Source organism: Dermatophagoides farinae, chromosome 1 (genome assembly GCF_024713945.1).
Source record: "Dermatophagoides farinae isolate YC_2012a chromosome 1, ASM2471394v1, whole genome shotgun sequence".
Classification (NCBI taxonomy): Eukaryota; Metazoa; Arthropoda; class Arachnida; order Sarcoptiformes; family Pyroglyphidae; genus Dermatophagoides; species Dermatophagoides farinae.
Genome location: NC_134677.1, coordinates 5,329,339 through 5,350,615, shown reverse-complemented (window position 1 = coordinate 5,350,615; position 21,277 = coordinate 5,329,339). Strand labels below are relative to the sequence as shown.

At 31.5% G+C, this 21,277-nt stretch overlaps 2 protein-coding genes across 7 annotated transcripts; both read left to right on the top strand.

The window, feature by feature from the left end:
• Positions 1-10: 10 nt before the first annotated feature.
• Positions 11-12,918, top strand: Pkn (serine/threonine-protein kinase N). Of its 6 annotated transcripts, XM_075733182.1 has the most exons (9): positions 11-360; positions 1,196-1,303; positions 1,365-1,535; positions 7,967-11,459; positions 11,526-11,745; positions 11,806-11,913; positions 11,987-12,067; positions 12,148-12,207; positions 12,281-12,918. In XM_075733182.1, the coding sequence occupies exons 4-9, from the start codon at positions 8,059-8,061 to the stop codon at positions 12,449-12,451; spliced, it is 4,041 nt and encodes a 1,346-aa protein (XP_075589297.1). In that variant the 5' UTR covers positions 11-360; positions 1,196-1,303; positions 1,365-1,535; positions 7,967-8,058; the 3' UTR covers positions 12,452-12,918. The 6 variants fall into 6 exon arrangements, with proteins under 6 accessions (XP_075589297.1, XP_075589292.1, XP_075589310.1 ...); XM_075733177.1 differs by lacking the exons at positions 1,196-1,303; positions 1,365-1,535 and having other exon boundaries at positions 33-360; XM_075733195.1 differs by lacking the exons at positions 11-360; positions 1,196-1,303; positions 1,365-1,535 and adding an exon at positions 4,357-4,413.
• A 107-nt stretch (positions 12,919-13,025) lies between these two features.
• On the top strand, positions 13,026-19,727 carry LOC124492076 (uncharacterized). Its single transcript, XM_047054863.2, has 5 exons — positions 13,026-17,541; positions 17,599-17,910; positions 17,972-18,409; positions 18,469-19,199; positions 19,263-19,727. The coding sequence occupies exons 1-5, from the start codon at positions 13,548-13,550 to the stop codon at positions 19,476-19,478; spliced, it is 5,691 nt and encodes a 1,896-aa protein (XP_046910819.2). The 5' UTR covers positions 13,026-13,547; the 3' UTR covers positions 19,479-19,727.
• The last annotated feature ends 1,550 nt before the right edge of the window (positions 19,728-21,277 follow it).

Sequence of the window (21,277 nt, the reverse complement as noted above, 5' to 3'; positions counted from 1 at the left end):
GGCAAAATTACATTCCAATGAATAAACTGTTGCGCCCAACACTGCTACCACAACGACACCGATACTATCATTTCGTACTCGACCACCACAATCATTATTATCATCGTCAAGAAACATTTGCGATTATAATGATGGTGTAGCAATACCATGACCATCATTTTCTCTTAAAAAAATGGTACAGGTGGTAGTATAAAAGCAATGAACATTTCAATCTTTGTCTTAAAAAAAAAGAAAAAACTAAGTAATTGAAGAAACCAGTCCATCCTATTCAACCTTTTATATTTCGTAAAAGCAGAACAGCACATCGATTACCTGTATATACCACTAGGTTACTTCAAGCCGCCGACCTGTAAAGAAAAGGTAAGTTCATTATATTGATAAAATAACAATAGCTATAGTTCAAGTATTAAAACATTCAATCCAAGTGACCAAATGATGATAAGGGACCCTATTGACATAACATTTGTATGTGTGTATCATGGTTGCAGGTAACCAAAGCAACCATACAAACATTTCTGCTCATTGAAATTTAGCTCGAGTTAAACTATATGCCAATACAAAATATAAGAAGTCAGCCAACTTGTTTGTGTGTCTTAGGTCTTTTGCTAAAATCAAAGAAGTTTATTATTTCGGATTGTCATTCAACAAAATTCTATTGTCGTTACTGTTTTTCCGCAAATCAACCATTTCAAGGTTTTTATCATTTTTGAATTATTCTATAATATTTTTGATTCAGTTTTATATACTTTTTTTTAAATTTAATTTAGTTATACTCATTTTTTTCGTACGTAAAAAGCCAAGATTCTTTTCACGTCTGAATTGAAGATTTTATATTTCATATTATCAACAATTTGTAATTGAATGAAGGAATTCACATCATTATACAAGTATTGCTCGATATTTTCATCTATCACTCAGTACTCAAAGATTTTTGATTTATTTGCTTAAAATAATCATCGATCGGAATTGAATTTAGATTAGGATTTGATTTTGCAATTGCACTATATTAAAATCTTGTTGTCGTCATCAATTCATCAAAATCCAATCCAATTCTCTTGAAGTGCTTATCATATCGTTTAAGTATTGGTTTTTTTTCTGTTAGACTTTCTTGGTATCTATTTGTTAAATGTTACCACATGCAGTCCTATATACATCTATTGATCGATTTTTTTTTCATTTCCTTTTTTATGTTTAGTTAATAAGAAAAAAAATAAATTTCATCCTGTGAATCCAAATTTCATTTCATTCATTTTTAATTTTCATTTTAAATGTGTTGTTTTAATTTGTCTATTATTTCAATGTGGTAAGTCCATCCATTATTATAATTTGTTTCGATGTTAAAAAACTAATGCAATTTTCAATAGAAACGACCACTTGTTCACGCTGATTGATTTGCTCCCATTTATGAATAAGGCCATACGAGCAAAAAGAATTCATATCAAAATAATCTCAACTTTTACAACATCATTATTATTATAATCAATAAGATACATTTGTACGAATATAATAAGAAAATTAAAATTCATTCATCAAATGTAAGTATTTATTTATTACTCGTTTCGTTGGAAATATATACATTACCTTACTTTGCCATTTGCGATTCATAAATATCATTTACATTTGTTCAAATTATCATCCGGATTCATGTGAAATATTAATGATTCACTGTCTTTGTGTGAAGGAGTTTTGTGATTTTTATACTTTTTTTTTGATATGGCATCTATCTCTAAATGTATGTGTTTTAGTTGAATGAACTTGAAAGTTTTCATATTATTTGGAATAATAATCATATATATCATTATCCAGAACCCAAGAGTCTTTATATTTCAGCAATCAAATAAAATCTTTTTTTATATTTCATCATTATTAAAAAATCTCACATTTTCAAACATACACACACGTATTTTACCAATAATGTATTATGCTTGTTTAACATTCTAGATTTTTTTTTCTATTCTTGATACTCTCGGGGATAGTTTAGAAGAGAAAAAAATTCTTATCAATATGAACGAAGAAGGAATCACATTGTCGTTTGCTTCGAATATCACGAGCTTTTTTTTCTTGACTCTTATGCTTCTGGCTTTGATTTCTCACTCATTTTTTTTACTTATGATGATAATGTTTGTTTGCTTGAAATGTCGGTAATTCGATCACATTGCTATTGATATTGTTTTGATCCGGTTAAAGAAATTATTTTCAAATGGATTTGTTTCTTTTTTTTATCACACAAATAAAAACGCAATTTTTTTTAATGAGAATCGATTTCTCCATCATCATCGTATTCATTTTCAAAATTGACGATTGCCCTAGTATCAATTTTTCCTTGAAATTTTCTTTCTCTCTTTCACTTCTTGTAGTTCTTGGTATTGTAATTTTTTTTTATTTTATTTTCTGCCATTGTATTTGTCTGAATTTGTTAAAAGTATCCAGCTTTCATAATCCTATTTAAACAGTTTGAAAGGTTGAAGCAATCGAAATACTGACCACTTAAATTTGATTTTTTTCTTTTCAATGTTTACCACTTTTATCTGATGTATTTTTCTCTTGTCACAATGGTAATTGTGGATATGTGTGTCTGTATGTTTTTAAGTGATTGCCTTTTAAATACCCAGCATTTGAAAACAATCATTTGACAAATTGTTTCAACATTTTCATTGTTGTTGATGATGATGATGAAAAACAGCTACCGCCATCGACCTTAATCGATCAAATTTTGTGAAGATAAATAAATAATACTCGATGCTTAATCGAGAATTTTTTACCTATCATCGAAAATTTTTCCCCATTTATTCATCCATCAATGATTATATTATGCATTTTTTTGTGTCAGAAAAAAAATTGACAGATTTTGAACTTTCAATTCGAATCGACAATACTATAAAAAGATCATCTTTCATATTCATAAAGAAATAGCTTTTCACGTGTGGTACATTAAATGATTAATCAATCGAACGTTTCAAATTTCGAATAGGTTCGGTAGCCCCTGTGTGAATAGCATCTTCAATCAATCATTGAATCATATTTGCACATTGCAAAAGAAACTTTTTTATTATCATGTTTTTGATGTTTATTATCATCATCGATTAACGATTGTCCACTTTTCTCCAGATGGATTCACCTAATCATTTCTATTGATTAATCGTGGTTGGTTATTTGAAACTTGTTGATGAACAAAAAGAAATATGAATTCAAATTGAACTTCTTCATTTTTATTTTTATTTCCTTGAAATTTCAAGCTTTTATAACAAATTGGTTATACTAAATCACAATAGTTGAGCTTAAAAAATAAAATATAAAAAAAATCTTTTCCTTTTTACTTTTTATTGATCAAATATTGTCATCTACCTGAATCATCGTTGTTGAAGGAAATATTTGTCTGTATTTGTTGTCATTTTTTGTCCGTTTTTGTCATCATTATGAGTTTTATCAAGATTGTTTTGTTTAGTTTGTTTTTTATTCTTGGGTTTAGGTGAGGTTTTTCTTTCCTTGTGTAAATATATATTGAGTGTGTAATAATAATGTAAGAAAAAGACTGGTTCAAGTGTGAGAAAAATATGTCATCATTCATTCATTATCTTGATGATGATGATGAGACGACATCTTTCTAATTATCATTAAGCTTATGAGTCGTCATTGTCATATGGTTAGATTGAATTTCACATTCAGAAAAATAACTTTTTTCGATTGTTGTTGAATATAAGCTGTGTATTAAAAGAAACGATTTAGTTATTGAAAGCTTTGATGATACAAAAACCCTTACTATTTTTTTTTTAATGTTGGATGATTAAGAATTTTTTATTTTTTTTCAATTGCATTTGTATGGTGACATTTCATATGTACCGTGCGGCTGCAAATTTTATTTTTCTAGTTATTTTAATGATTTGATAGCTTGGTTCGTTGCCCTTTATATTCACGAAATTTAATCTTTCTTGATTTTCATATCAAAATATTCAATTTTTTTTTCGTACAAATATATTGCATAGCAGTAACGAAAACAGCTAGTCAGATGATTTTTTCTTTCTTATATCCAGTATACAATTATCATCGAAATGATTTGAAATATTGATTGGATGGATGGATTTCGATTTGTTGTTAAACGGCGACTAAATATATAAATTTATTGATGTACGAAAAAAATATCGATTCATTTTATATTATAAATAGAAATAGAAAATTGAATTACGATACCGATAACATATCGAGAGAGGTAGAAAGAAAAAAAAAGTTATGATATCCATCTATTATATCGATAATGATTGTTGTATTTTATATATGATTAGATTTAGAGAATGGCATATTTTTGTCTATTTTTCTTTGACAAGCTTGATGTTTTGAATTTTATTTGGATGCTACTGTTCATTTTTCATGTATCACACGATATTATTTATCATAATCAACAACCATATTAGTAAAGTAATGATTTTTTCGCTTCATTCCATATTATTTAAATCATATTTTTTACTTTCAAATATTTTTCTATTAATATCTATGTGTTGTGTGTGTGTGTGTGGGTGGGTGGGCGATTTGTTTACACATATATCACACTTGTACATGTGTCAATATATGTAAGCTTTTTCATTGAAAAGATGCATTGTTTGTTCATGATGATAGAAAAACATTTTGGTTATTTTCATCCATTTCCGTAAATACACCTGATTTTCATGCCATTTAAGCTTTATCCTTAATCGAGAGATGTATTTTTAACGTAAATTAAACGTTTTTTTTCGTGAATTTTTTTCAATATGTTTTGTTATTAATATTAGTTGATGATGAATCAAAATATATTGTTCATTCTATTGTCTATGCTATGTTTTTAAGTTTTTTACTAAAAATCTTTGATTTTGTCCATTTTCATCATAATCGTCATAGAAGTTATATTCGCATGCGTATCCTCCATTTCTATCATTGTTATTGACGCACATTCCATGATTGTGTGGGAATGTATTTTCATTTACCGGTTCGTCATTGTATAAGTAAGTAGCTACATCCAATCATACATACAAGACAAATGACTTTTGCTTAGATTGTAGATCCATTCATTCATCCATCTATTTCATTTCGATTTGACTTATACATCCATCCTTATGAACTTTCATTCATTTTTATGATGAAAGTCAATTGAAAGAAATGTATTTTTTAAATTACAAATACTTTCCCATTTCAGATCTCCCTCGGTGTGTCTGCTGTGTATGTTTGTGTTTGAAAAAGTGCTTTTTTCTTTTTCATTCTGTCGTTCATTCGCTATGTTGTTTCCACCGTTGTAGTTATTCATCATCTGCATGGTTCTTTTTTATCTTTATTTTTTTTAATTTATTATCATTTTTACAATAATTTGAATTTGTGATACATTGATGATTAAACATTTTGAATATTATTTCGCAAAGCCAAAAATTTTATCCGTGGCTTCATTGCAATTTTTTAAAATTTAATTTAATGTGATATGTGATGACAAATTATCATTCAAATTTTATGTTTAGTTAATCGTGTGTGTCGTGATCTATCCTGTTAAAATTTATTGGTTACTCTTTCTTTATAATCATTTTTATCATTCATAATTGTTTCTTCATAATAATAGAATTTATATCGCTATAATCTCTATTCACTTTAATGAATTGATTATTAATAATTGAGGTTTGTTAATTAAAAGCTGCAAAGAAAATTCTTGATTGAACACCTCTTCTATTCTATTCACTGTGGATACATAGCAATTTCTAATTCTTGTGCTGGCATCATCGAGAAGGAAAACATTTCGTTTCAAGTGTATTTTGTATATTCATACATTAGTTTTTATTCACATTAGATGATAATATAAAAAAAACTTCATAACAAATGTATGTGAATAAATAAATATAGGCCTACACCCTTGGCTAACAAATGCAAAATAAAATAGGAATAGTAACCCATATTGCTGAATGCATTGTTTGTTTATTATTTATTTTGTTTCAGTAGCAAACAAAACAATAACGGCTGCTTTTTTATCAATTCCATCCCACTCTTGACTTCAATCTTCTGTTTGGATGCATTCATCACATTACCGGAAACTATTTTTTCCGAAATTCTCTAGCCTGGAGTATATATCAGAAAAAACGATAAAGATAGAGAGAGAGAAATTGTTGTGAATTCTAAATGACACCAAAAACAGCCGTTTTTACGAAAATTGCAACCAGGAATTCAATGTAGAAATCGAAACAACTGAAAACTAAATTTATTTGTTATTAATATATAAGTTTTTTTTAAAATTCCTAATGTGATGGTCATTGGTTTGTATGTGGTGAATTTTTTTATTCAAAACAAAACTATAAGATTATTATACAGAATCGATTTTGTTTCTGACTTAAAATAATTGAATGAAGTTAATTTCGTGTCCATTTATTAAAAACTAATGGCCTAAAAACTAAAACCATAAACAATGAATATTTAAATTTTGTCGAATCCGTTTATCCATACTAATTTGGCATTCAAAACAACTCGATTTCCAACAGTGCAACAAACAAATTATTTATCATCTTATAATATAGTTTGAAAACTTTAAATTCATAACAATTTGGTTTGTATGAATAATGACATTGATAGATTGAAATGAAGAACAAAAATTGTATCACAAAAATTATGAATAGATTAAGATGGATTTATTCTGGTTTTTCTGATTCTCGTCATTCTTTCATGAAAACGTTCATTTGCTTCATTACTTAACACGTTAATAATAGGAAATAATATGATGATGATAATAATAACAAAAAAGCAAAAAAAAAAAAAAATTCATTCTCATCAATTTCATTTCAATTTGTTCCGTTTTTTCGTCATTAATGTTGCTGCTACTGTTTTTGTTATGATGATGATGTCTTGTTGATTGTATATGATTCGTTGCGATTCAAATACAGTTTTATAAGCCGTGGTTTCAAATGTTTGTGTAATTGATAGCACGATCAATGTTGATATATTGATGCTTTTACAAATTTTTCCTTTTTTTTTGTTTATATGGCTCATATAATAAGTTTGTTAGACATTTCATCGAATATGACAGAATTTCATTTGAATTCTCTTCTCTTCTATATTCTACCAACACCAATAACTTATAAAGAACGTTTTTCCAATATCATATAAATAATACTGGATATGTTTTTGTTATTCTAACTGTACATCATAAAGCCATATAATGAATCATAAAAAATAGGCAAATAGTGAGAAAGAAAACAAAACAAAATCATATAATGATGATGTTTATTATGATGCTAATAATGTTAATGGATAACGATGAAAAAGAATATATAAATAAAAAAAAACAATATCATGTGCTTGCTTGTGTCTGTCATTTTTGGAACGAATAACGTGAATCAACTGAATGATGGATTCTATTCATTGCGTTCATATGGATGTTTTTATAATCATCATCATCATTTTGATGATTAAAATGAAGAATATGCAAATGGAAATTTCCTATAATCTATTATATGAAATATATTTAGTAATACAATAATTGAGCAAATAACAACCATGGCAAAAATAGATAACACTTTTTTACCATACATTTTTCATAATAATTTGTTTTCTTCATCCTGTTCGTTTGTATGCCATTCGGTACTTGAATTTTTCCGCGTTCAATGCATACAATGCACAAATGGAAATAATCTTAAAAATAATGAACATTGAAAAAATCCTGAATTGAATGAATACTGTCAGTATTCGATGGCTAAATCCTTTCTGATTATTATGATTCGTGATTGTGCTTTTAATATTTCTATTTTCATTTAATTTTAATGTTGAGAATTTTTTCAACCGGATTTGTTTACATTTTAAATTTTTTTTAACATTCTGTTTCATATGTTGCCAAGAATGAACATTCTGTTTTTGTTGTGTGCTTATTCATGTACAAATTGCTAATTGAATTTTTTTTTTCATACACTATTCATTCGTGTAACTTCAATTACTTGAATTCTTTTTCATTTTTTCAATTTATTTTTTTCAGATTTAAATTCTACTGCATCATATTTGGGATTGTCGATTTTTTTCTTTTGAAATATATTCTTTTGTTTGGATCCTTACATAGATGTGGCAGTGATGATGGCTTCTTCGTCATTAGCATCAAATTCACCATCCTCATCCGGTGCTTCTAGTGGCCCCATTTCAGTAAATATGACCTCCAGTGGTCCGAATCTTTCATCAACGACATCAGCATCTTCGTGGTCATTCTTTGATTTTTTAATGAAAAAATATGATCTCATAAATACATCAGAATTTATTGATCTTATTCGTAATCGACAACAACAAACGCACAATAATGAACCATTAATATCAGATGATGATAAATTAGATTTAATGAGACAGGTACTGCGCCGGGAAATTCGACGTGAATTGAAAATTCAAGAAGGCGCTGATAAACTTCGTCGTGCATCAACTGACCGAAAAGCCTGGTCTAACGTAGATAAAATGATAAAAAGCTCAAATTGTAAACTTCAAGAGCTAAACGATGACTTAGCAGAATTGGAGCGTTTTATGGTAGAATATCATAGTGGATCATCGAGTAATAAAAAAATTAATAATAATCAGTATAACAATGCTATGTATACTCATAGCATCCATAATAATTCCATGATGTTGCTACAACATCAAAATTCAAATAGCCAAACATCATCCAATAGCCGTGAGGATTATGCTCCTTTAAATGTTGATTATGAAGGCATTGGAATGTTAGATATGAATTTATCCGATATAACAACTAGTCAACAATCAAAACCAAAGATATTGTCATCAGAAGCCGAATCAAATCTCAAACATCAACAACTAATCGATCAACTTCAAGAACAATTGGAGACATTTGAAAAACGAATTAGTATTGAACAAAAAGTAAAACAAGGTGCTGAAAATATGATTGAAACTTTAGCTTCATCGTCTGGACAAAATCGATCGGATCAAAAACGTTCAAAAGTTCTTGCTGACCAAGCACAATTAATGTATGAAGAATCAAAAACTCGTATCGAGTATATTCGTATGCAAATTGTTCGTGTTAAAAGTGAGATTCAAAATCTGCGACAACAACAAGAAGCTTTAATGGAAAATCGTTCTGCTAATTTGTTGGGCAAGAATAAAAATGATAATCTTTCACATCCATCTTTGGATCTTCGAATCGAAGAACTTCGATATCGTTTACGTGTCGAATGTGCTGTTGTTGAAGGAGCAAAAAATGCCATTAGATCTTTATCAAAAACTTCGAGTGATAAACTATTGCACGAAGCTCAATCATCGATGCTGGAATCTTCACAAAAAGTCGATATTTTGCGCAAAGCTTTAGATATATGTCGTTCCAATTTACCGGCAAATTCTCCCAAAGCTCAACTATTGAAACAGGAATTGGAATCCAGCCAATCAGCTAATTCGTTGCTGAATTCCCCTACTATTGTTTTGGCTACCAGTTCCGATTATGTAGCATCGTTCCGTAATGACAGCCAAAATTCTGCAAACGGTTGTGGTTCTATTGGATCTGCATCATCCGCTGTTTCGTTCATGTCTAAACCGGCTGCTGTTACTGGCAAATTAGAAGTACGTTTACTTGGCTGTAAGAATCTATTGGAAGAAATACCTGGCCGTTCAAGATACAAAGAAAAGGATAACTCTGGTTCAATAGATTTGAAAAATTTTGTTCGATCTAAAGGTTTAGGTCGAACTTCATCAAAATGCTATTCAATTAAAGAGGAGATTTCTAACGAGATAATGGCCTTGTTAAAATTAGATAATGTCACTGTCTCACAGACCAGTTGGCGACAATGTAGTCAAGAAGCGTGGGATCAGCGTTTTACATTTGATCTGGATCGTTGTAAAGAACTTGAAATACAGATACATTGGCATGATTGGCGTTCATTATGTGCATTAAAGTTTATACGACTTGAAGAATTTATTGACAATCATCGACATGGAATACCTATTCCATTAGAACCATGTGGAATATTATTTGCTGAATTTCGTTTCTTCAATCCAACTCTAATTACGCCACGATCAAAAGGTCTAAAACGACAAAAATTGTTTCGTCAAAAAGGAACAGATACAAATTTCTTACGACCTAATCAAATGAACATGACAGTAGCTGCGTGGGGTCGATTTTTGAAACGAGCTTTTCCATCTACAGCACCTACCACACAACAACAACTTTTGCATTCGCAACAACAGCCTCAAATTTCGTCTGTAGTCACATCTCTTGCAACAAGCGCACCAGAATCATTAACTTCAATTTCCAATCTTGAACAATCATCATCATCGACGGTTGTTCCTATATCTATGGTTGGTGGAATATTAGCCTCAAACGAACAACCTCAACCATATCAAAACATTACAAACAAATCATCGACACCCCCACAATCGACAAAATCATCAGCACCACAAAGTACGCGTTCATCTTTTGAAGAACATTCGGTATCTTCAACATCCTCATCATCATCTTCATCAACAGCTTATCCAAATAATAAGGATATCCGTTCACTTATTAATGATATACTTACCAAACCATTAGATACAATTTCCGTTAAAAGTATTTCACGTGAGTCATCACAAGATCCATCTGGTTCTTCATCAAATTTACTGTCCATAAATTTGGAACCAATTATCAAAGAACCATCACCCGAACAACAACAACAACAACAACAGGTTAAAACTCCATCCACATCATCATCAATTAACAAATTTAGTGATAATAGTACCATTTCAATTGGAGAAATTTCAACAACTTCTTTGACGACAGCTGCAACAACGGCACCACATACCGCCCCTTCTGTAACTAGTCCATCAGAATTAAATATATCTTCTTTGAAGATTCATAGTTCACCATCGACAACTTCAACATCATCAACGATAACTTCCGTGTCGTCCTTAGTTCCACCAATAATTGATAATATTAAGTCTTTTGATGGTGAATTCACATCCATTCAACGGCAACATTCAACACCAGATTCACCCGAAGGTTATCAATTGCCGGTGTTCCCGAAATCTCGAAATCATCAGCAACCACAACCGCCACCGAAACCAATTCTTTGTAATAAATCACCGATGACACGAAAATCGCTTACACCATCAACAAAAATAATTTCATTGAATGATTTTGAGTTGATTGCTGTACTTGGCCGAGGTCATTTTGGCAAAGTTTTGCTTGGAAAATATAAACGTACAAAAAATTATTTCGCCATTAAAGCACTTAAAAAAAGTGACATTATTGCTCGTGATGAGATTGAATCGTTATTGTCAGAGAAACGAATTTTCGAAACGGTGACAGCTGTGCGTCATCCATTTCTTGTTAATTTGTTCGCTTGTTTTCAAACATCCCAACATGTTTGCTTTGTAATGGAATATGCATGCGGTGGTGACCTAATGATGCACATTCATGATCAAGTGTTTAATGAACCTCGGACCATTTTCTATGCAAGTTGTGTCCTATTGGGTTTGGAATTTCTACATAAAAATCTTATTGTCTACAGGTATGCTGTAAATATATTATATATTGTATATTCTTTTTAAAGTTTCTAATTTCAAACACATTTCAGAGATCTTAAACTTGACAATCTCCTACTCGATCAAGAAGGCTATGTGAAAATTGCTGATTTTGGCCTGTGTAAATTAGGTATCGGTTATGGTGATCGTACAGGTACATTTTGTGGTACACCAGAATTTCTTGCACCCGAAGTATTGACCGAAAATACTTATACACGATCAGTTGATTGGTGGGGATTCGGTGTTTTGATCTTTGAAATGTTAGTCGGAGAGGTAAGACATCAAATAGATTTATTTCAATCATATCTTTTCACAATTCAAATATTTTTATAGTCACCATTTCCTGGCGATGATGAGGAAGAAGTGTTTGATTCGATTGTTAATGAAGAAGTTAAATATCCAAAATTTTTATCACTTGAAGCCGTATCTTTGATGCGTAGGGTATGTTGATGTTCTTATTTCGATTCAAACATTTGAACTTTTTAATTATTTCCTTATTTGTATTAATAATTAGCTGCTGAAAAAGGCACCTGAAAAGCGTCTGGGATCATCGGAACGTGATGCTGAAGATGTCAAGCGGCAATCGTTCTTTCGAGTAATGATTTTTCTCCATTCCTCATACAAAATTTACCATTTCTAATATACATTTGTTTTCATTTGTTTTTTTTCATGTAGAACATGAATTTCGAAAATTTATTACAGAAAAAAATTCGTCCTCCATTCGTACCGAAAGTGGTAAGTAGAAATTTGTGTACCGCTTTCTAAATCATGAATAAACTTAATTCATTCCATTCATACAAACAAACAGAGATCAATGGAAGATGTTTCCAATTTTGATTATGAATTTACATCTGAACGGCCACAATTAACGCCATCGAAAGAACAAAGGCCTATATCTGCCGAAGATCAACAACAATTTCGTGATTTTGATTATTTTAGCGAATTATGGGCAGCTAAAATATGTGGTACCGATCTATAATTTATAAACGAATGCTGCTATTTCTGAAAATATGTGATACATACACTCAATTCTGTCTAATTGACGTACCGCACAAATCGTTTTATCTGACAATCATTTATTTTTATTCAATTCAATCCGTTATTTGTATCTAAATCTGTGATCATCACATCATGAATAACGATGGGCTGCTTCACTGGACAAATCTTGGCTTCCACTACAACTTGTTTTTAAACAAATTAAAACTTCACATCTATACGTGCAGAATTTTATGATTTCTATAGCTCATGCACACCTAGTTTTTAATAAATGCATTTATTTTATGTAATATTTGTTTGTTATTAAAACAAATTAAAAAATTCTCCATAAACCAACACTATTTTTCCTCTAATTGTCATTATTATTATTTATTTTAAAATAATTTGAATGTTTTATATTTTAAAAAATATTTAAAAAATCGCTAATTCATAAAATCAAATGAAATTCTATTTTTTATATAATATTAATTTCCAAAATGAAGTGCGTTTGAGATTGAGCACGTGTATAGTCAAAATAGCCGCCGCCTTGTGCTCACTCCCTTTTTGTTTGTGTTTTTAGGCTTGTATTCATGTTGTGTTTTCATATGTTATTCATATTCGTATATTATTTGTCTTTGTTTTCTTGATTTTTCAGTAAATTTTGATAATCACATTACATTTGAAAGATTATTCAAAAAAATTAGAATATAGATTGTTTCATCCATTCATCAGTCTGGGTTTGAATTTATTGAATGAACATTATTGATATATGATCAGATGATCACAGATATTGTAAACATACATTCATCACTAATGACGGCAGTTGACTTTGTCAATAAAATTGGCGCCCAAAACAATTACTTTAATTATCCTGCAAAATTCTATTTTTTCATCTATCTATTCATTTCATTTTTCATCATATATATGAATATTTTTCAGCTATTGTGACAAATAATTCATTCTTTATGAGATACATAACGTCCAGAATTGCTCCATGATTAATTATATTAAATTAAAAAACTTAAAGCTTAAAACTAAACCACATTCATTTTATATATGGACATCAAATTCGACCATTCATCATTTAATATTTGAAAAATATGAGCCAAATTAATCGCCCATCGTCGGCCATACAAGTGGACAATGATAATTCATCGGAAAATTGTACTCAATCCACTTCCACTGTTTCGGATGATAATAATAATTGTGGCAACATTCAACAAACATCAACGGCCAATGTTGTTCTGCAGATAACTCAGCAACAACCACAATCGATTCGTACATCAGCAAGTAATGGCATCCATCGAACAATTGTATCATCATCCTCATCTCCAACAACAATTCATCGAAATCAACCACAATCCCGGATACAATATCTTGAAATACCGGCAGAAAATTTTCGAATTACAACTACTGGATCTCACTTGCAATCTATTGGTGATTCTACAACAACAACCACAACTATTGGTGGTTCAAATATACAACAAAAATTTATTAAAATTAATCCAGGTTATCGAATCGTAAAACAACATCAATTGGCTGTATCCTCATCGACATCATCATCATCGTCGATGCCGACAACGGTGAATCTTATACCAGTATCAACTATAACAACATCTGCATCTGCTGTTCATCTTAACCAACCATTCGAATTGTCGTCATTGATTTCATCAGCATCGAAACAATTGTCAACTTCATCATCATCAACATCGGAAACTACGATTGCATCCTCGACTCCATCATCTATTTCCGTAGCCATATCATCTGCAGGATCGACTACTTCATCTTCATCAACATTGACCGGGTCTATCTCAAATAATACAACTACACGTTTGATATCTCGATTGCCAATTGCTGATGAAGGTATTGGTGTTTGTAAACGATGTCGCCATGTAGCTTTGAGAGATACTTTTTATGGAAAGGGTAAACAATACTGTTCGCCACAATGTGTTCGTGGTATACCACAAGTTATCTCGGGAAATCATCATCCTCATCAACCGAAAACAACATTGAAAATTATCAAAATGTTGTCCACAGCGACTACCGCAACTACAAATTCATCATCAGGTATTGGTATTGTTGATGGTTCTGAACAACAGCCTCAGCAAGTGGTCATGTTAGGGACACCCATTTCCGCTAGTTCTTCTGGTACTCAGAATCTTAAAGGCTTAACATCGATCCAAATTCCAACACAACAATCATCGTCCGACTCGAACAAATCTCCGATCATTGCTGTTACCAGTACTGTAAACGAACAAGATACGTCATCATCTACTCCTTCTTCAAACATGAAACCTCGAACTCTGTTTATACGTCAAGGGACACAATTAAGTCAGATGAATCGAAGCGGTCATCCTACGTTGATCAATCAACATAAATACGTTACTACACAGCAGCAACAAAATTCAATTCAAATCGATCCATCCAATATTTCTATTGCGACTAATCCTTCGTCGACATTAATCCAACACCAACAACAAGGTTCTAGTGGTATACCTACATCCACAAAAAGTGTAAAACGAAACTATTCAAAAATCGTGACCGTTTCATCATCTGGCCAACAAACAACTCAAACTACGACAACTGGTGGACAAATTCAATTACCATCCAATGGAACATTATTAGCCGTTCAATTAAATCCGAATTTTACGAGTTCAAATAGCCAATCACAAACAACACAAGTATTGCAAGTTCCACATCAGCCGATGGCCAAAAGAATCAAACGAAATAGCGGCCAACAACAACATTCCCAGCAACAAAATGGCCAACAATTACAATCTATTAATTCGACAACTAAACGATCTCGCTCAAAATCGAGTTCATCCACAATCCTATCTACATCAACCGCAACTACACAATCGTTTCTATCAATGGATAGCTCCAATTCGTCGATCATATCACAAAGTACGCTTGATAGCTCTGATTCATCGCCAATGATTGCAACTACACCTACTTCTACATCGTTAATTACAGCAGAACAAACCCAGAATAAATCTCCTACACCCTCATCATTAATTACCACATCTATTTCCTCGACATCATCAAACAGTATTCTTATAAATCAGCTAAAAAAACCAGTAGTGTTGGTTCATAATGGTTCATGTGTATCAAATAACCCTAGTGCTACTACACAATCTCCAGCATTAGCATCCACTTCTACCCAATCGATACAGACCAATTCATCCGGTCAATTATTTGTACAATTGGCATCGATTTCAAGCAGTGGCTTATCATCGAATTCGTCTGCCACATCACCCATCCAAATACAATCTCAATTACGCACTGCAACGACATTACCAACAACTATATCGAACCAACAGCTGCAACAATTTCTACAACAAAATAATCTTCGAATCCAACATCAACAAGTTGCCGGTCTTCATCCAGGTTCCACGACTCAATTCATACCGATTCGAAATGCTACAGCAACTGCTGCTCTGGCAGCTGTTAATCAAAATAATAGTAGTCAACCGCAGCAGCAACATCAACAACAGCCTTTAGGACAATCATCTGATCTTTCCCGTGGCTCTGCCAATTTGATTCAGCTTCAGACACCCAGCCAAATTCAAGTTCAAAATACTCAGAATAATTCTATGGCTGCTTCCACAGTATTGCAATCGAATAATCTGGGTAATTTAGCTTCCAACAATATTCCAAAACAAACTTCCACTCTAGAGATTCGAACTGAGCCGGCTTCTACTTCCACTCGTCCGATTCCACCAGTCCAACTTCAGCCACAACAAAAACAGAATTCACAACAAATAAACAATGTGATACCAATCCTTTCAAGGCATTCAATAGCTTCATCAACAACTAATCAACAGGTTCCAAAGTCAAATTCAGCGCTTACTCTTCCTCCAGCGCCGCCACCAGAATCCAAGCCTGTCAGTCGATTAGAACAAATTAAAGCGTTGGATGAAGCAATTGAATCGACAATGCAATCATTGCCTGCACACCTATTTCAGCGGCAATCAGGAATAGGAAATCAGAATATCATTGTAACGAATTATGTACACACAACTTTGAATTCCACATCTCAATCAAATCATCTTCCTACACAACATCAATCATTACATCAACAAAATACTCATTATCCACCAATATGGTGGTTAATTTTTGAAAAATACGGTTTCGACCGTTGTGTGCCTGTATGGGCATTTCCTAACACACCATTAAATCATGAATGGGCACAAATGTTCGGTTTTTCGTACCCATCATGTGGTGGTGAGCAACAACCTAAAGACATTTATGTTGAACTTGGATTATCTGATCTTGATTTGAATGGCAATCAACCACAGTCGAATGGTTTGATAAGTGGATTGAATCAAACGCCAGGTACGCCACCGAATAAATCCAAATCAAACAATAATAAAACATCGACGTTCGATTTTGCTACACCACAATTGAACAATAACAACAACACAACTATGGATGAAAATAAATTTTGGATAGCCAAGATTGTTGGCCATTCAGGTTATTATCTTCGACTGCGATTCTTAGGCCTGGAACATTTGTCGACTACTAAACATGATTTTTGGGTAAATATTCGGATTCGTAATCTTTACCCGATTGGTTATGCTCAGCAAAATAATTACGAATATCGCGCTCCGTTTGATGTTTGTGATTTGAATTCAAATTATGCTACCGATGTACGGCGATTTTTTTCATCAACCAATAATGCTTCAATCGAATCGGATTTATACACATGTTTTTTGCAAAGAATTGAGACTAAACTGAAACCGGGACTAAAAGTTGAAGCAATTGATAAAACACGTTTATGTTGTTTTCGTGTGGCCACCATTCAACAGGTGATAGGACAACGATGTTTCCTTCGATATGATGGAGAGGCGCCTAATGATTATAATCCCGGCTGGTGGACCCACATACATTCAGAACAGATTCGTCCAGTTGGTTGGTCCCAATTGGTTGGCCATAAATTATTTTCTTCTCAAGATTATGCAACCAAAAGTTTACGGCTTGGCATTCGGAATATTTGTCATAATATCGAATCAAATCAAAATCTTCAAGATTGGAACAAACTGGGTGTCTTGAAAAAATTCGAATACATCAATGAAGAAACAATGTTTCGAGAAGGTTTGATGAATTTTATTTTCAATTTTTCACTCATTTATTGTTTTCACTTTCATAAAGGGATGAAATTGGAAGCTGTTAATCCGATGGATCTCTCACAGATATGCGTATCAACTGTTAGAAAAGTTTTGCGATATAATTTTTTAGTTCTTTCCATAGATGAAGCGAATCACGACGCTCATTCATCTTTACATCGATTGCAAACATCTCCTGTTCGGTCCGCATCACCAACTGTTTTATTTGGAACGCAATCACTGGCATCAACATCTTTAGAACTAGAAGATAAAATGTTTTGCATACATGCATCATCGCCTTATATTCTACCGGCAGGTTTCTGTAAGATGTTCAATATTTCTTTACAAACACCAACAGGTAATAGATTTGTAGGAAATTTGTAGAAAAAGTTATGATATATTTTTGAAATTCATTCTAGGCTATAAGCGAGATTTCGATTGGGTGGAATATTGTCAACATACCAATTCGTTGATGGCACCAACAGATTTATTCAGCTATAAACAGTTCATCACTGATGATTTAGAAAACGATCTGCATACTATCTGTCCATCTCAATCATTCGAAGAGGGTATGCTTCTGGAAGCTGTCGATATGCTCGAACCGAATCTGATTTGTTTGGCTGTCATTAAACGTCGCTGTGGTCGCCTTTTGTTGCTACATTTTATCGGTTGGGCTGATAACTTTGATCAATGGTGTGATTGCTGTTCTCCAAACATATTTCCTGTTGGATATTGTGATCTGGTCGAATATCCGCTGCAAGGTCCACCATCACAGCAAAACAGTACCAATGGAGGTGGGAGTAAGAAAAAACGCCAGAATAATCAAGCATATAATGGTAACTTCAATAATCGTAGAAGTAAGTTTAAATATTTATCATTTAAGATCACGGAATTTTATTCGACTTTGATATTACAGGAAACTCTAAAAAATCTCTGATGACGACATCGCCTTTACAATCACCGTTATCAAAATATTCACATCGACAACCGTCTTTAGAATCAATTGTCAATGATAATTCGATTCAATCATCATCATATGATTCTGTAACAAAAAATGTTAAAGATGATTGCAAAGTATTTGTCAATGAAGATTTTGATGAATCATCATTGAATCGTAATGCAAATCTTATTTCATCCTCATCCAATTTATCTGATTTTGAAGATTCTGTCAATGAGGAAGAAACTGACATATGGACACAGATTGCCGACCGTCAACGTTCAGAATTATGTAATTTTCTTTCATGGACTGAAGAAATCACAAATGGTGGTCGTTTTGATTATCACAATAAATTTACAATTCCATTGCTTACTGATTTGAGTGATTCACTTGGTTCACATTTTCGTTTCAAAGACCCATTGTTAAAACAAAAACTTTTGCGGATGAAATTAGAAAATGATCGGTATAGTCTTGATATTCAATGGAATTCTACTGAATCACACAATCAATTATACTATAATGAAGATAACGATGATTCAAAGCGTGTTCAAGTGTTTGATTCCTATCATTATTTCGACCCTGAGGATGTTTATAATGGGCCGGATGGAACACAAGATTTACGAATGTTACCACATTGGTCACCGAAACAAGTCAGTAAATTTTTATATAGAAATGGATTTGCTGATCTTTGTGATTCCATATTAGTCCATGTGAGTAATTCTAAAATATTTTTATCTTTCGAAAAAGTTTTAATTCATATTTTTAAATGTTAGAGAATTGATGGCAAAAAGTTATTATCATTGAGCAAGTTTCAATCACTACAATTGGCATTAACATCTTCGGTTACTAATCGATTGCTTGCATTCATCGATTGCATACGTAAAAGATTGATGGCTATTCACCATCAATATGGTAGTCCTAATCAACATGCTAATTCCACATCATCGACAACAGCAATTACCGCATCATCAAGTTCTTATTATCGTTGAACTTGTAAGAAATGATCGATATGAGAACTATCCATTACAAAATGTGTTCATTTCATTTTCATTCATTTTTGAATTTTTCATCCCATTTTTTATTTTATTTTGTAAAAACTATTTTCTTGATATATAGGTGTACCATAAATTTCAAAAAAAATCATGTTTCATCATCATTTATGGAATATCATGTTTTTGCATATATTTCCTTTGTAAATTTTATAAATCTGGGCATAAATAAAAGAATGTGTCAAAGAATCCATATTAGTACAAATATATTGAAAATGATTGATTTAATTTATTTTGATTCATTTTCATTGTTTATTGATGTTATCGACCAAATAAAATCAAAACCTTAGCTTAAACGATATTAATCCTTAATAAATCGCTAGTACCATGAAATCTATAGTCTACAGCGGAAGCAGAAAGGATTATTATTACCATTATTATGCGATCAAATAAAAAACAAAACGACAAATAACAAATTGAGGTCATCAAATCAACGTCATCCTTATATAATAATAAGTGTTATCATCATCATCATTATTTCTTTCGTTTATGATATGACTATAATTTTAATGATCCATTTGTAGAATCTGAATCATTCATGAGTCACACATACAAGTAATATACACACCAATTCATAGCTTTAATATAGAAATATTGAAATTGGCATTAAAAAATTCTTGCATATTCTGTATGTGATTGTAAATTATACAAATCATTATGTAACAATCATGAAGGGTGTGGAATAAAAAAGAATGAATTTTGGAAACTTTGCACATACATGACAAAAATTCATAATCAAATGTCTATTCACATGAGTATGCTTTTTCTGTGGTCAAATGATCAAGATATATTATAACCTAAGATATACAGAAAACCAGTACTTGTCTGAGACAGTACGTAAGGTAACCCTAAAATAATATTTTAAATATTTCAAGACAATGAATTCTGATTCAATGCAATTGATCTGAAGTTGTTTCTGGACCTTTACCCTATACACTGAGTTTTGTAAGAAAATATTCTGTTTTTGAATATTTTACAAACTTGTAAGCAGGTATAGAATTGAAAATGAGAAAAAAATAGAGATTATTGTGAATTTTTTTTCCAATGGCAAGCTTTCTGTGATTTTAATTATTATTACAATAAGGATGGTGAAAATCAAAGTTATCGAAGAGAAAACTTTTTCATTATAAAATTATCCGGATTTAATAGTTGTTGTTGATTCATGAAAATGAAAAATAAGCTATAATAGCCTTATGTTTAAAGAGATAGAGAGATGCCCTACGTGATCATCATCAATACCTAGAACTCAGAACTGAATAAAAAAAAATGGTACAAATCATCAGTAATGAATGATATAAATTTGTGTAAATTTTGCTATAAATATTTTATAATGAATGAATAAATGAAAATAATAGAATGGTAAAAAGTGAGCTACACTGTCTTAATTTATAAATGTCTCATTATAATATAGTGTGAATGTGTTGTGGTGTTTTTGGTAATGTTATTCGTTTTGATTCAATTCAATTCATTTGCTCCCGACATCATTATCATCATCATCATCATCATTATTGTCATCGTTCTTCTTTTGTGTTTATTCTCTAGAGACATATATACGAAAAATAGTCTTGGATAAAATATGCCATTTTCTCATTTTATCCATTCGTTTTTATCTGGCACGTTATTGCTGTTTTAGTTTGTAGTTTCTTGTGATGTTTGTTTGTTTGAATTTGAATCAGATTTATCTTCATTTTGTCTATGCTGGCTTTTCACTATGAATGCTGCCACCATGTTTATTAAAT